The following is a 17,631-nucleotide window of genomic DNA, read 5'->3' on the forward strand; positions in this document are numbered from 1 at the left end:
TAGTGTTATGCTGGAACCACAGCTTTGTTAGGAAGGGTCGCTGAAGACAACTTATTTTGAACTAATGACTCCCGGACACATTGGCCTACACTGACAGACTAGCTTCCTTGTTTTTTCCAAAATGAAGTGGGAAAAAAAAGTAGTAAAAGTGGTAAAAAAACATTCATTATGTCTTAATAAATGGTCACAAAATGTGAGAGAGTTTGGATGTATAGCGGTTAATGTCAGTGCTGTTGGCTATCTAATAGCTCACCTCTCCAAGTCTGCATTCCTGACCTTTTTTGGTGGCTGGCCGCCTGCCCCATTAGTTTCAATGTTCAGCTTTTATCCAGTGAGAAAAAATGCCGGCTCACAAACTGAACAGAAACTCACTACATATGTGGCCTACTCCAAAGCATGCAGTGTAAGCTACCTTGGCCACCGTACTAATGCTTAAACCTGGTTCAGACACTATTCAAATGGGCACAGCCAGATGTGTTGACACCAAGCCTTTGTTTGTGGCCCTGAAAATGGTCCACCTCTGCACATCTCTGCACATTAACATGCAGGTGGTGTGAGAGAGACAACGGGATAAGCAAACTGCTGTGGGCGCTGGATGCTTTTTGTTTAGAAAATGACTGAACAGAGGAACAGTGGGACGGCGCACACACACACGCACATACCTTCCACATACACCCCCACACACACACACACACACACTGTTGTCTTTAGCACATTATATCAGACGCGTACTGCATAACAATGAGGTGAATACCATCAGTTAACACACGGTTGCTATCTGCTACAGGCATAAATGAGGGATGTGAATAAAGAGGCCATGTCGTTTTATTCACACTTCCTGTCAACACACATACACCACACCTCTCTCCAACATTAGGGATGTGGTGTGATGGATAAATATAAAATACTAATAATACACACGCTATAGGCTTCAAGTTCAAAAACTTTCGCTGACATCACTTCTGTAGAATCAGATTAGGCACAGAAATGATAACACACACACACACATCTGGTCGCTCCTGTGCTATAAACAGTAATGTGCCATCTGGGCGGGTGAGTGACAGTGGCTTATTTATTGTACCTGGAGGAAGAAGATGCTTTGTGCTTGCTGCGTTTTCCAGGCTGTGTGTCGCACTAGTCGGGTGCAGAAGGCATTTGAATGGGGCTACGTGCGGAAAGCCGGGCCAAGTTTGCCTGGGCTGGGGGATGTTTATTTAACTTTGAGCAGAGAGCAAAAAGATCCATATCAACCTGGGATGTCGCAGCACATTAGGGATGAACATGTGCTGCACATTCTCACTTTACAATAGCACTGTCTCCCTCTCCATCTTTTTTTCCTCCCTCCCTCTCTCCTTTTCTCTGCTCCCCCCTGCTATCTCCCTCCCTCTCTCTCTCTTTCCCTCCCTCTCTTTTTCTCTCCCTCCACCCCTCTCTCTCTGTTTCTGTCTCTCTCATGCTCTCTCTTATTTCTCTATATTCTCTCTTTCCCTCTTCTTAATTTCCCTCTCTTCTTCTTTCTTCTACTTCTATTTGTCTCTCTGCTCTCCTCTCTCTTTCTCTCTGTTCTCAATGCTCACATTTCTCTCTCTCTATCTCTCAGTGTTCCCTGTCTTTGCAGTGTATGTAAGAGAGAAGGAAAATACAGTGTTTCCCAGAGAGTTGAATTCCATTTGTGGTGGTTGGTTTGCAGAATTAACTTGAATGCAACAGTTTTTAACATATTAGCACAGCGTGGTTATGATGCTAACCAGATTTAAGCACAATTTAGTACAACCTGGAAAATCATTGTGTGGTGGTCAATGTTGATATTGTGGTGGGCCGCCACAAATACGTCAATTTATGGGAAACACTGCACTGTGTGTAGGGGTCGACCGATATGCATTTTTTAAGGCCGATACCGATATCGGTATCTATGACTTAGCATGGTGGATAACTGATATTTGGCGGATTATCTGGGCCGATATTCATTGATCTGTTGCAATAACAAAATGACATACTGAATTTGATTTGAATACTTCTATGAGAAAAAAGGGCAAAATACGGAGTTAAGGATGATTTGTTGAGTAAATGTTTATCCTTTTACACCTTAAATGGACTAAAAGTAGGCTACAAATACAAATAGGCTGATACGGGTTAGGCTCCTAGGCTATTCTCCACACTGCTAGGCTGCAGATAAGAGGCATGCATTCTCTGGGAAACACGCACAACCTTGAATGCTGACAGCTGACTCGTTTTGTGAGACAAGTGCAGGAAATGGCGTGAGAAACATCAGTGTAATGCTACTGCAAGTATTCAAATTAGGCTACGAAACAAACAAGTCATTTATAAAAAAAAAAAAAAACATTAGTCATAGTAAATTTGAACCAGCTGTATGTTGGATTAAACACAAAAAGGCACATTTGGACAAATGTTGGCCGATATCGATATGCACCGATAAGTTTACATATGGCAAAAAAATGGCCGATATATCGGTCTACCTCTACTTATTGTGTGTGTGTGTGTGTGTGTGTGTGTGATTGTTCTTTCTTTCCCTGTCTCCCTCTCTTCTTTCTTCCACAGCATAGAGCAGCTCTGCAGGCCTGCTGAGTGTGTCAGCTCTGGGAGATGGGGACGGAGGGAGGGAGGGATGGCAGGAAGTGAGCAGAATTGCCTTTTTTATCTTGCTCACACATATTTCATGTCTCCTAAATAAACTGGAGATGTGTGTGATAGAGTCAAAAAGAAATCAAATGGGTGAATTTGTGTGTCAGTGTGTGAGCATGCATGTGTGTGTGTGTGTGCATGTGTGTGTGTGTGTGTGTGTGTGTGTGTGTGTGTGTGTGTGTGTGTGTGTGTGTGTGTGAGAGAGAGAGAGAGAGAGAGAAAGAGAGAGAGAAGAGATGATATACACAAAGTACAAGAGAGATAGAGAGGGAGATCTGTTCCATCACTGTCACAGGTTGTCCTCAGGAGGCTGTGTATCTCCAGAGGAGCAAGGTGTTCTATTGACAGCAGCCCCTGTTTCAGCAAATCACTCACCCCAGGGTCCCTAAGCCTGCCTGCCTCCCTGGCTCCCTGAGGACACCACCCAGAGTCAGACACACTACCAGCAGACATGGCTAACGCTCTTCTCCCTCCATCTACTAGCATCCCTCTTGAACATCCTCTGGTTTCTACTTCTGCACTATCACCCTCTGGCTATCTTGCATACAAGGTAGTACGTAAGGGTTACTTACATTGCAGGAAAGGGCGGGATATGTGTAGATAACTGGCGTTACAAACTAAAACCCATGCATTTCTATGGAGAATTCTTTGAGTGCTACTGTATGTCTCTTCATTAGAAAGTCTCTTGTAGTGTGTACGGTGTTTGTAGAAGGTATGTATGTATGTATGCATTGTGTATGTAGAAGGTATGTATGGTGGTGTATGAATGTATGTTCCGGTATGTATACATGTACTGTATGGTGTACAAGGTAAGTATGTATGCATGGTGTGTAGAAGGTAAGTATGTATGCATGGTGTATGCGAGTATGTCACTCTAAGGGCTCCTGTTGCACCGTATTGAAGCTTGAATGTTATTTCTCATTTGTAAGTCATTTGGATAAAAGTGTCAGATAAATGAAATTAATAAATGTAAATCAAACATCTAAAGAGAGGGAGCTGATAGGAGAACAGGAGCCAAGAACAGACAAAGAACAGCAATGGATAAGAGCACCGGAACCCAATAGAGTGCTAGAGCAAACCTAGGAGCCAGAACCAGCAGAGGTGTAGGAACTGACAGCTGCCTGTGCTGTGATCGGTGTCTGGCCTCCTCTGGAACATCGCGTCCCCAGTGCAAACTTCAGACGACTGAGAGTGGACAGTAAGCGACCGAAAAACTTTTGGGCTACTGCTCCAGTTGAGCTGTCAGTGAAAGGAAATGGCTTCTAAAAGCTGACAGGCCCAGTACAGTGAGGGCTTGGAGAAGTGACATTTATGGGAGTGAGAAATACTTTTCGCTATTTCAGTTGGCAACCTGTGTGCTGAGCAAGCTGATTAGTGCAAGTGCTCTGTGCTTTACAGTACGTGGGCACCCAACTTACGTGGGCACTCAACTAGCTCCTGAGAGGAATAATATAGCACTTTTCAGATTCTGCCCACTTCTGCATTTTCTTCTAACTTCTAACATTTGATTAAAAGCAACTCAATGTAGGAATTCACCATTTGCATCCTTTATCTTCGATGGTGCACGCCTGCACGGTGCAACAAAATTACATCTCCGACTGTCGCCATGATGGGTAAGTACCCCTCTACCGTTAAGGTGGTATCAAGTGTGTTGAAATTAACTAACGAAAAAGGGTTCTTGAGAACATGTTCTTTCATGGTACAACAAAATTACACTTTATATCTAAAATGCAAAACCTGTTGTCTTTATCCTTATTACTACAGGCTATGGCAAGATCTACTCTGGGGCCGACCTATCTGATGACGTCCTCAATCCGATGGGGTTTCGTCTTGGATAGTGATCAGCTGACTAATTGATTTCAATCAAGGAGTCTAGACCTAGGCTATATGAGTCATATGTGTCTGAATGCACTACATGCGATCTGATGAAGGCCTTGTATGCGAAACGTTATCGCCCATTAAACATTCTTTCATGAACTCCGAGTGTGCGGCACCTTCTTTCTCTTACATTGGATTTACACACCGGCAGCCAGCACCTCGTCTTGGTGTGCATTACACCTCTCCTCCATACAGAAACAAAATTACACACCAGGTGTGTATCGAGTGTGCATCGACAATGTCAGAGACGTCATTCTCCTTATGTATAGTATATCATCAAAATGAGTTTGAAGTTGTTATATTAAGGTAGAAGAACTACAATAGTGTTGCTTTAACACCAGAGTAATTACAGCATGTTGACAGCGGCAGGGCTTGAGACACTAGAGTCTCCCCTGGCCTCTCGACAGACTATGGAGAGCAATACCTATTATCAGAGCACGCCTTCAAGTGCATTAGTCCTACAAGCCGGGAGTTGTTTCAGGGGCAGTAGACACTGGAGTAATTAAAAGTAAATAGCATGCCCAATCAGAGTCTTTCAATGAACATAGGCCTACAGCAGGCCGTTGTGACCCATAACCGTATCCTTTTATGAGACCTGGCTACAGCTGCAGTTAGCTGATCAAATGTAAGAGTTTGTCACAACTATATAAAAAAATAAGTAAATAAATAAAAAAGTTCTTATCTGAGTATTATTCTCTGACAGCATGAGCCATACAGCTCATGGTTCAAATAAATATCCCATAGTTTCCCATATGAGCCAAAGAGAGGTGATGCTTATCCAAACACTTCACACGAGGTCAGAGGTCAGGGGTGCCTCAGTGTTCCGAGTGTCATTTCATAAATCGGACTCGATTTCTCTCATAATGAAGACTCTTTTCCCACAGTCATCAGACGTATGACTGTTCGTGTATGCCAGTTATATCCAAAGGAATGTGGACCGTGGGACATCTGAAGAGCCTAAAGTCCTTATGTTTTTAAGCTAAAGCAGCCAAAGTGTTGGACATGTTTCACAGAGCATACTTGTCATACAAAGCAATTAAAATATACTTAAGATAAACTGTTAAGACCCTGCAGATGATCGCACCATGCATCAGTTATTCAGCAGAATGGTGTTAAGGCTAGGGGTGCACCGATCTGATATTAAGATCGAATATCGGCCCTGATATTGACAAAATAGATGGATCAAAGATCGGAAAATGTAGCAGATCCGTGGGCCGATCCGTTGAGTTTAATTAAATGTCTTGGACTGGGCCATGGCGCGCACACAGCGCACAACTAGCCATTTCCTGCCACTATTAGGCTACGTTTAGTGTTTGTCATTAGGCTACATCATTGTCATTACAGTTTGCCAGGCTTTATATTTCTGGTTTACTATTCATGATGTTATTAACCACCATTTGCCATAGATTAATTATGTTCATGCGTTTTTGTTGCATTTTTAGGCAACACATTCAAATGCGTGATGTTCAACACAAAATAGGCCTACTCAACTTACAATGCTGTATACTGTTTATTCACCACCATTCAAACTCGTTCAAACTCTGTGTGAACTTCCTAGGTTCTCGTATGGAAACCGGACTGCACCACTAAGGGTAAATAAAGGGGTTTCGTGGGTGATTAGTGGAGTGAACCATTTTGGCAGGGGTATTTTAATGAGTATCACTAGCATGGGATTTATATCTGCACAAAGCTGTTTTTGATGGGATAAAAAGACTGAAAAAGACAGATCGGTGCATCCCTAGTTAAGGTTAAGGCCAACGCCCACTGGCAACGTGTCTATGGATTTGACGCTCAAGAGATAGAACATTTTTCTAAACTTTGGTGTTGACGCGCCAGTGGGCTTTGCTCCGTTAAAAGCAGTTCTAAACTTTGGCGTCACTTGACGTGCGTCAGACGCCCCCAGTGGGTGTTGGCCTTTAAGCCCAGTTTAGTGTGGTCTGGTTCTGTCCAGCCTGGATTGGTTGTGGTCCTTACCATATGTGGGGGATTCTCTTCCGGTCTCTGGGTCGGAGTCCCTCTCCTTCCTCTTGCGGTGGTGCTTGTGTCCGCGGTCGCGGTGGCGATGGCGGCGCTTGCTCTCTCTCCCCAGGGGAACGTGGACCCCCACATACACAGCCCTGTGACCTGAGGGAGGACCAGACATGGAGGCATGTTAACCTCACAGAACAGATGAAGAGGCAGACAGATGAAGAGGTACTCACAACACAAAGAAGCATGGACTGAAAGTAGAAATATAACATAAATATAAAAAATGTAAATATATTGTGCATAATTATCATTATTTAATATATATATATATATATATATATATATATATATATATATATATATATATATATATATATGGGGGCGCTGGGGCCAACTGTCTACAGTGCCCAAACATTTGGGCCCAAGTGCCCACGGGGACCCAGGTTTGAGTCTGTGCTGGGTCATCCCAATCCCTATTATCACAATTATATTTTTATATAAGGCAAAAAGCCCCAAAAATATACTTATAAAAAATACATATATATCTAAATAGTAATTTGATCTAAGACAGGGATGCTGATACAACAAACAGAGATGCTGATACAACAGAGAAACAAATGCATGAAAGAGTGTGTGTTGAAAAAGGAAACCCAGGGTAAATAGAAAAAAAACTAACAGACCTGCACATCAGAAGGCTCTTTTTCAAGCACTTACGAAAATTGCCCTGTCCTGCCACTATCCAAGACCACAAATTCAATCTCACTTAGTTCAAAATATCAGTTATATCATGTTATTGTCTTGGCAAGCAGTGGGTGGGCACTTAAAATTGGCATATGTGCGAGGGAGCCGGGCCGCAGAAGGCACTCAGGATGCCAGCCAGCCCGGCGAGCGACGCGGTCGGACTCAAGGCTACCCGCGTTAGCGATGTCTCAGCTCCTACTCCACCCCTAGCTCCCACAGGAAGCGGCTCTGAGACGCAGATCAACTTCCTCTCCTCTTTTGCCAATGGCCGTTTCCCCTTCCCTTTTAGGATGAGAAAACAGCTGCATGGAATTAGATTTGCAAGAGCGGGTTGGAACACTAGATACACACAGAGCTTCAATCTCCAGAGAAGAGAGCGAGAGACAATGAAAGGGAGAGAAGGAGGGAGAGAGAGAGAGAGAGATAAAGAGAGAGAGAGCAAGAGAGAAAGAGAAAGAGATGGAGATAAAAAGAGAGAGAGAGGAAGACAGAGATGGTGAAAAAGAGAAAGAGTGGGAGAGAGAGATAGGGAGAGATATCTACATATTTTTAGTGCTGTGAGACAGAGATGTTCTTGGCAAGGCCAATAGGTAGGGGACAAAGGGATGTTGGACATGGCTCAGCCTTGACGAGCTGCCAAACAGTCTTGTTTCCGATGAAACTGTCTTAACACTTCAGGACGATAATGTGACATTTATCTCCCCCGTTCTTCTAACGGATATTTAATACCATAGAAAGCCAGGCTCATCATAACACTTCACTGCTATCTAACTCTACTGGAAAGAACCACGCTGCCGGATATATTTAGACACTTCCCTAAATATGTTTGAATGATGTAGTCCTCGCGTTACTGAAACAGCAATGGGAAGATGGAAAGACCAAACAGTAAAATAATGTCTCTACAGCAGAGACGATATTCTGAATTTTTCAAGTTAGGGCTCCAGGGAACACAGGAATAGCTATGTCTAAATCTGTAATGCGTGAAAATGGGATACTTCATTTAATGGATGGAAGATACTGACAGCACTGCACCAGTCTACCTTACAGTGCAGGAAAAAATGTCTTGTGTCTCCTATTTAGGCTCTTTGGTCTTTGGGGTGAAATTTGTTAGCTTCACTGATGGAAAGGAAAAGGCCTGAGGAACTCAGAAGGAACTGAAGCCAGTTCCTCAAAGTGGAACCATTTTAGAGAAGGTTCCTCTCTGCACCCTTCCACACTCAGAGATGGAAAGTGGAAAACAGAGAGGGGAGGGGCAGGATGCTAAGCCCAATTTGGGTTGAGTAGGGGGCAAGTCAATCAGGAGTATTTCTGGAGCCACTGTGACCCCAGGGCTACAGATGATTAGACGCTCGCACAGCATCGCTGAAAGGGGAGAGTCAATTAAAGAGTGTCTGACACTACGCTCGTCACACTGACAGACAGACACACAGACACAAACACACACACACACACACACACCACAGAGAAACACACACACTCTGAAAGGGGAAAGTCAATTAAAGTGAATGCCGACAGCTCATGAACGAGATTGGGGCGGGCGAGAGCGGGCCGAATCAGGTCGGACTGGCACTGCTGGCAAGGATGGCAAGCCACGCTAACACCATGCCAAGGCCACACGCTGCTCATCCCACACTAGCACCTGTGCCATCTGTTCCTGGAGTCAGGCTAAATACCAACAATGGCGCACGAACACACACACACACACACACACACACACACCAACAAAGTACAAGCAGGGGACTCGCAGATACATATTGCTAGATGCTAAACTCAGAAGGTAGCAGGCAGGTACACACACACAGACACAAACAAACATATTGCTTCCTCTCCCTCACTTAACAGAAAAACTGCATTGCCATAGAATGTATAAGATCCAAGGAGGAATTAAATGAATCAATGAAATGGCCTGGCAGGAGAATAAATGCATGATATGCTTTGCCAAAGCAAAACAGGTAAAATATTGAACTAGGTTGGCAGTCTATCAATTGCCTATTAAATATTTTAGAGTTTATTGCAGGAGGCCTCCTCTCTGAGGTGACTCACTCTCTAGTTCCTCCTTCTCGTAGTTGGTGTGTGGGGCGAAGTTGGTCTTGCCATGGTCCACAAGGGCCTCCTCACTCTGCCCCTGTGAAAAGGAAAAAGCACACACACACACACACACACACACACACACACACACAAAAAAAAGAAAGAAAGAAAGAAAAATAAACATACCATTAGGGTGAGCTTAAAATCCAATCACACACTCAATGTCCCGTTCAAAAGCACACACAGACAGGCACACATGTTAGGGTTGTGCACTGCCTACAACCTCATGATATAATATGCACAATGCAGAGGCCACGACATGATGTATACTACAATACATCGTTCTGAATGGCCTTGTCCAAGAATTCATTCCAACAGTAGTTTGTCATAATTCTGCATTACAGCAAAGGCAAAGCCTTGAAGTCAGCGATTTTACACAATTTCAAACCCATAAAATTAAACGTTCTCCAATAATCTCCTCATGACCACTAGCTGCCCATTTCGTGAGTACACTGTAACAAACCTGGGCTCTGTAAGCAGCCCAGGCTTCGAAAACTGGAAACAAACGATGTGGGGGCAGCCTGGCCCACTAACAAAAACAAAACCTTACCTGGAGTTTCTCTGGGAATACTGATGGTGGGTGTGAGCTACCTCTATGGAATGTTTGGTTTGGTCCTTAGTTCAAATATAATGTACGTGTTTGGGACAAAAGCGCCTGTTAATACATTTTAACATACAAACAAAAAAATGTCCTACGAAATCGCTGATTGTACCTTTAAGGATGGCACAACTTAAACACTTCAATTCAGTCCTACACACATACACACACACACACACACACACACACACACACAAACACACACACAGACACACACAGACACACACACAGACACACACAGACACGAACACACATTCACATACACACACACTGTACATAAAACCAGACACAGACAAACACACACAGCAGGCAAAAAGACACACATACACACACACACATATACTGTACACACACACACACACACACACACTCTAATTAAGTCATGCATGCAACCCCACTCAGAAATGCAAACATAGCGTGTCATAGCGTGTCCAGGGTCAGCGATGAGCCCATTAGCCTGGCGGAGGCAGGCAGGCACATCTAATGAACAAATACAGGTAAAGGTCAGGAGATGACATTAAACACACATCATGTCTGTGTGGCTAGGAAGGGTCACTGCAAAGATGCTGATGGAGTGTCCAGCTACACCCCTGACCAAACATGGGCTTTTGCCTGAGCATGTCTGGGCAGGGTTAACTTAGTTTGGATGTTTGGATCGTTGTGTACTACATACCAGTGTTGATTAAAGATCATGGTGTTAGGTGGGTCAGCAAATGTGTGTGTGCAAGTGTGTAACTTGTGGACAGTGATTAAAGTTCCCTCTTCCTGGCTTGGCTGTGGTGGAAAATATGTACCCCAGAAGACTGCCAAAAGATGGCAACTGGAATTTGAAAGAGAAGAACGAACATAAGAACGAATGAAAGAACAAACAAACAAATGAATGAAAGAAAGAAAAAGGGAAAGAAAGATAGAAAGAAAGCCCTGAGAGAAAGAAAGGGTTTCATATGACACAAGAAAGATTTGAGGGCAGGAATCCACAGAGAGTGACAGAGAAGATAAAGATGCCTAGTTGACCAGTGAGTTTTCCCTATTAGCACACCCTGACAGTCAGCCATGCTAAGCAGCCTAGGACTCGATTAGATGTATTAGAAGTATTCACCACTAGTGAAAAACAATTGCTCTGGTGTCATGGAGACAGATGTAAACAAGGCATTTTTCAACATGACGAGGGAGTGAGTAGCCAAAGTGGTTTACATTGCTGCTAAGGCCTGAATGCAAACAAAGCTTTGTGTTTGCATTTTAAGTAGCATAGTAGACCCTCAACAGTCAAGTGCTGTCTGTCATCTCCCCCATGTCTCCCACATGATAACAGCAGCAGTGGTAGCACAGACACACTCACACACACACACACATACTGTACACACCACACACACATACACACACACACACACAAAAGCACACACGCACACACACACACACACTACATTGAAGCAACGAAGACTCATTTCTTCAGAAAAAAGACAAAATTATTCTTTAACAGTTTAACAGAGCGCACAGATGGGAACAGTTTTAAAAAGACCAAAAAAGCTAGCTTCTCCTCCACTGCCTAGCCTTTGATCAAATGTACCCACTAATATTGGGTTTGATTTAAGGCATCCAACATTAATAGATCTCTGCAGACAGTTGCGTCTGGATATAAAAATGTGTAATATGAGACATACGGCTCACATGGTGGATTAGCACCCAGTGGTGAGATTGAGACGTAATAATTCATGAGGTGGTAATTGGCAATTGTGCAGGCTGCTGACTGCACGCCCCGATGGGGCGAGAGACGTTTTCGGGCATTATAAGGTGCGTCTGGATGGAACATTGCACTATCAAGTGTCACCAAACTGCCTGGAGTGGAGAAGCACACACATCGGCACACACACGCCTGCAGAGAGACACAAACAGTAGCAGAGCTTGTCACACACACAAACACACACAAATTCACACAAAGACACACACTCAAACAGACAGACAGACACACACACACACACATACAGTACACGCACACAAGCACACATACTGACACAGAAAAACACACAACAGACCCTACACACACATGCACAACAGGTTTTTGTATAGCAAACTGAAGAACAGTGAAAAGCCTCCTCAAAGTGCCAGAACCTTCTCATTGACCCGTTTCCCCAAGTCACGGGTCAATTAGGAACTCCCACCTGAAGAGCACAAACTCTGAGTGACAGCATGCATAGGCCCTAATTTAACACGCGCTAAACGCCCACACACACACACACACACACACACAAACAATATGATCTATAGGCACCAACCCAACTGCACACAAAAACTCTCTCTCTCTCTCTCTCTCTCTCTCTCTCTCTCTCACACACACACACACACACACACACACACACGATCAAGTAGAAACCCAGCCACACACATGCACACAAAAAGGCACTTGCACCCTTCAGGAAGACAGCCTGACAGAACATTACACACAGAGACCTTTAATTACATCAAAACCAGGGCACAACCGCATCTGCAGAGACCTACACACACACACGAACACGGATGCAGACACACACTCTCTCACACACACACACAGATGCAATAACACACACACTTACAGACACACACACACACAAACACACACAAATTCACAAAACACACACACTCAAACAGACAGACAGACACACACACACACACACACACAGTACACGCACACAAGCACACATACTGACACAGAAAAACACACAACAGACCCTACACACACATGCACAACAGGTTTTTGTATAGCAAACTGAAGAACAGTGAAAAGCCTCCTCAAAGTGCCAGAACCTTCTCACGAGGCTGCAGACACGTTTCCCCAAGTCACGGGTCAATTAGGAACTCCCACCTGAAGAGCACAAACTCTGAGTGACAGCATGCATAGGCCCTAATTTAACATCGCCTTAAACCCCACACAATACACACACACACACACAAACAATATGATCTATAGGCACCAACCCAACTGCACACAAAAACTCTCTCTCTCTCTCTCTCTCTCACACACACACACACACACACACACACACACGATCAAGTAGAAACCCAGCCACACACATGCACACAAAGGCACTTGCACGCCTTCAGGAAGACAGCCTGACAGAACATTACACACAGAGACCTTTAATTACATCAAAAACCAGGGCACAACCGCATCTGCAGAGACCTACACACACACACGAACACGGATGCAGACACACACTCTCTCACACACACAAACACACAGATGCAATAACACACACACTTACAGACACACACACAAACACACACACAGATGCAATAACACACACACTTACAGACACACACACACACACACACACACACACACACAGAGCTAAGGCTTTTTGTTATTTTAGTTGGAGTCTGTAAATATAGGCCTACTATTTCAGACGTGCAGTCTTACACACAGACGTACACAATAAATAATAATAAAAAAGACACAAGGCTGAAACAAAAGGCTGTAGGTTCCTCATCAGAAAAAGCGGTGTGTTTGTGTGTGTGTGTGTGTGTGTCAGACAAGGACCGAGGACAGCGGTGTGTCTGTTTCTTCCCCAAATAGGCAGCCAGTCATTAGCCAGTCACTGCTTCTGTACATTCAGCCTTGCAGGTCACAGACAGACACACACACACACACACACACACAATGAGCCTAACAGGATCCCCAAATAACAAGGTTGCTCTGTCCACATTCAGCTAAATAGGACCCAGTAGAAATGATGACTAATTCAGTGTCTTACTGTGTGTGTGTGTGTGTGTGTGTGTGTGTGTGTGTGTGTGTGTGTGTGTGTGTGTGTGTGTGTGTGTGTGTGTGTGTGGTGTGTGTGTGGGTATGTGTGTGTGTGCGTGTGTGTGTGCTGTGTTTGTGTTTGTAACACCTCTACATGTGTGTGTAGCATAGCCAGACACCTGTGAGGAACAGCATACACACTGTCCTGTTGTTTCCACCTCTCAGACAGGGCCTGCACTGGACAGCCTCAAGCACCTCACTCTGCCCGAGTGTTCCTGGCATTAAGTAGCTTATAACCTCGGTCCACCCACTGACAAGCGGCCAGTGCACTCGCTGAAATACTGGTAGCAATGCTACCTGATGATTTGAGTCAAACCCTCCATAGGGTAACAGTACTAGGCTACACCAAAAGGCACCAAACTCCACACACTGCTCTAAGAGTGAACATAATCTACCCAGAAAGTTACACTCAGAGACGGTTGATGAATCGAGACAATTCATGGATGTTTTCATCTTATGTTAGTTTGCAACAATATACAAGTTTAACCAAATTCCTTAGCTGCTAGCTCGCTAGCAAACATTACTAACATTACGATATTGATCTTCTCTTATTGCTCATTCAGGGGAAAGCTTATGTTGTGACATTAACGACCACTGACCTAGAATCCTTCTTATATAATTTGTTTCCACTGGCGAAGCCTGAAATGTTTTATCTTGGTAAGCTAAAGTATCTTTGGTTAACTGCATGATGAGTGTTTAAGGCCTCAGCAACAACATCCACATTACTAACATTAAATAATTATATCTTTAAAGTGGCACATGGTGTGTTACTGTAGTGCACTTCACCGGGAGTTGAGGGAAAAGTAAACAAAAATCTGTGAAGGGAGTGATGTCAAACTCTTAAAAGAGCCAAGCCATTTTTACAGGGGTCTACTGACAGTCTTATGGTAACTTGGGAGAGATAACGTGGAAGCAGTACATAATGGAGACATTTCAGTTTAAAATAGTCTGCTATTACATAGCGATACTCACTATTATTTATTTAATTGGAGAAAAACAGAAAACGTGTTCCAATTCATTGCATTTTATGCTAGCCTAATAATTATTTATGTGGTAGAAATATCAGTAGAGACAAGTAAACAAATGCAAATAGGCTACTCGTACTCGGTTTGAAATAAATATCACTAGTTAAAACATTTCAAAATATAGTACACCTGGATTGTGTTGCATTCTGTGACTTTCAGTCTATTAAAGGGTATTTTCCAGTAATATATTTCATTATTGAAGATTTTTTAAAAATAGTGTTATAATATTGTCTCGTCTTGTTCTAGTGAACCCAATATCGTGTATCGTCTCGTGGGCTGAGTGTATCATCACACCCCTAACATTAAATCTAAAACTAATATCTCTTTTGCTACATTTACAATACTTAGGCTAAAGCAAGGAAAATGTCTATGCGTGTAGTTATCAGAAACTTTCGAAGTCATCAATATAATTATCTATTTTTCAAATCTTGACCTGCCTGGCTAACACTTGAAATCCGGCACAGTGCCAGAGAATTTTAAGCCCTCCATCTAAACCTGGCTTTAGGGGGTTTTTGCGCTCCTAAAACAGAGCGCTTTGGTAACGGAGCGAGAGCTGCATCCTCCCGTCTGGGTCAGATGAGGTGAAGACCGACTGTAGCGTCTGCTACTGCCATCATTTATGAAAAATCAATGGAGACAGAGAACACACCGACTGACAGACACCCTGATGTCACGTCTCATGGCGATGATCAAAACAAGCAGAAAGCATTAGGTCCCCCACAGGTTAGAATCTATGGCGAGAGAGAGAGAGAGAGAGATATGCTTTATGGAGCTCACTGGAGCAAACTCACTGTGCTTTGATTATAATGCAGAGTACATACACTCACTCAGTCATACACATACACACACACACACAAACAAGCACTCAATCACTGAAACAACCACACACACACACACACACACAGACAGACATGGCCACAGTCTGACAGGCCTCTCCCTGGAGAGTGTTCTGAAGGAGGTGATGGATATGACAGGTCTGCATCACAATATGTGTGTGTGTGTGTGTGCGTGCATGAGTCTGAATGTATTTCAACACAATACTTTCATTTTATAGGTTGGCGAGTGTAAGTGGTATAGATAATGTACATCAGTGAATGTGCTCACGTTTCTGTGTGTCTGAGTGTGTGTGCACGTGCATATGTCTCAGCCTGTTTATGCCAGCATGCTACATGTGCTTACCGTGTGCGTGTGTGCATGTGAATATGTTTCAGCCTGTTTATGGAAGAATGTGCTACATGTGTGCGCATGTGTGTGTGCATGTGTGTGTGTGCAGAGACAGTATTGGTCTCCACAGCAGCAGCTCGAGCAGAGGACACACAGCACCTGTTCTCCATCCCCTCGGGATATGGCCTGGTGGCAGCTCTTTAACTACACATACTCTACTACACGTCTTTAACAGCAGCTGCCACACACACACACACACACTCAAAACCACAGTAGCCCTGATCCGACTGTCAGTCTAGTGCAAGCCAATATGAGTGTAGTGCATGTGTGTGTGTGTGAGATAGATAGAGAGCAAGCAAGAGAGTGGGAACATGAACCCCCCTATTCACATCACAGTCATTCTGTCCCTCCATCCTCTTTCCCTGCGCTGCCCCAGTGCACGCTGGGATACTGGAGCCGAGGCTGCGGTAGAGTGCCAATGACATGCTGACATTGAGGATCGAAGTCAACACATTAGCATACTGCAAACGGGCAGCAGCCTTGCGACGCAGGTTGTCAGTGTTTCTCCACCACAATGTGACTCTTCCCCAGTAGTGTGGCGGTGTTGTCTGGAGAGGGCTCGATAAGACTGAATGCCTTCAGGGGGCTGAGGCTATCCATGGGGTGGGGTGGGGTGGGGTGAGATGAGTGTAAATATAGTGGATTATGGGAAACCTTTTGAAGTACTACGACCAGAGAGAAAGAGGAATAACATTTCCACATGTGTTAGGGCTTTGGCTGGTGTCCGTTTACTCAGAGGCTGATCAACTGTTTTCCTGGTCACAGGTGTGTGTGTGTGTGTGTGTGTGTGTGGGAGTGTTTGTTGTCTTTGGAGGAATAAACATAGGAAGTTTAACTATTTCACCACAAATGAGGGAGAACACACATCTTTCTAAGTAGTGTTAGGGCATTGGCTGTTGCCCTCTGACTGATATGAGTTGTGTTTCTGGTCACTAGTGTGTGTGTGTGTGTAGGTGTGATATTCCATGAAATGGTGTAGGTCACATGTTCATGCATGCTGTTTGGAGCACGACCCTTCCACCCTTTCAAGTATCAATGATGCAATGCCAATACCTCTGAATGCGTGTGTGTGTGTGTGTGTGTGTATGTCAGTGTGACCTAGTCATTCTAGTCTAAAATAAACCTCAGGAGCATGTGCTTTGTCTGTGTGGAGCACAGATGCACTGTGTGTGTCAGTGTGTGTGTCTGTATGTCTGCGTGAGGATATGGACGTGTGTGTGTGCTGGTGGGTGCCATGGTGGGGTACCAGACCAGTCTTTATTTGCTGACCCGGTGGTTATATTTGTGTTTGTGTGTGTGTGTGAAGACATCAGGAGGTATCTTTGGCATCTGAGTTTGCAGCAGAGTGTGGGTGCTGTGGTGGGGCGCTGACTCCAATGGCATGGCATATGGCATGTATGACTGACATCATACATGCCATACAAGTGTGTGTATGTATGTGTGTGTGTGTGTGTTTGTGTCTTTGTAAATGTGGGTGTTTGTCTGTGTGTGTCTCTAGTGTGTGTGTGTGTCAGTGTGTGTGTCTCTGTAGTGTGTCAGTGTGTGTGTACAGAATTTGTGTGTGTCTTTGTTGTGTGTGTGTGTGTGTGTGTGTGTGAGTGTGTCTCTGTAGTGTGTGTATGTGTGTGTGTGTGTATTTGTGCGTGTATCTCTGTAGTGTGTTTGTGTGTGTGTGTGTGTGTGTGTGT

The 17,631-nt window shown here is 44.1% G+C and overlaps 1 protein-coding gene across 1 annotated transcript in view; it reads right to left on the reverse strand.

Moving 5' to 3' along the window:
* Positions 1–17,631, reverse strand: part of LOC125285417 (sodium bicarbonate cotransporter 3-like) — a 63,432-nt gene that overhangs the window by 40,132 nt on the left and 5,669 nt on the right. The window contains 2 exon segments of the mRNA XM_048229853.1: positions 6,496–6,645; positions 9,274–9,355. Of these exon segments, the coding sequence (XP_048085810.1) occupies positions 6,496–6,645; positions 9,274–9,355 (232 nt within the window).

Source organism: Alosa alosa, chromosome 20 (assembly GCF_017589495.1).
Source record: "Alosa alosa isolate M-15738 ecotype Scorff River chromosome 20, AALO_Geno_1.1, whole genome shotgun sequence".
NCBI lineage: Eukaryota > Metazoa > Chordata > Actinopteri > Clupeiformes > Clupeidae > Alosa > Alosa alosa.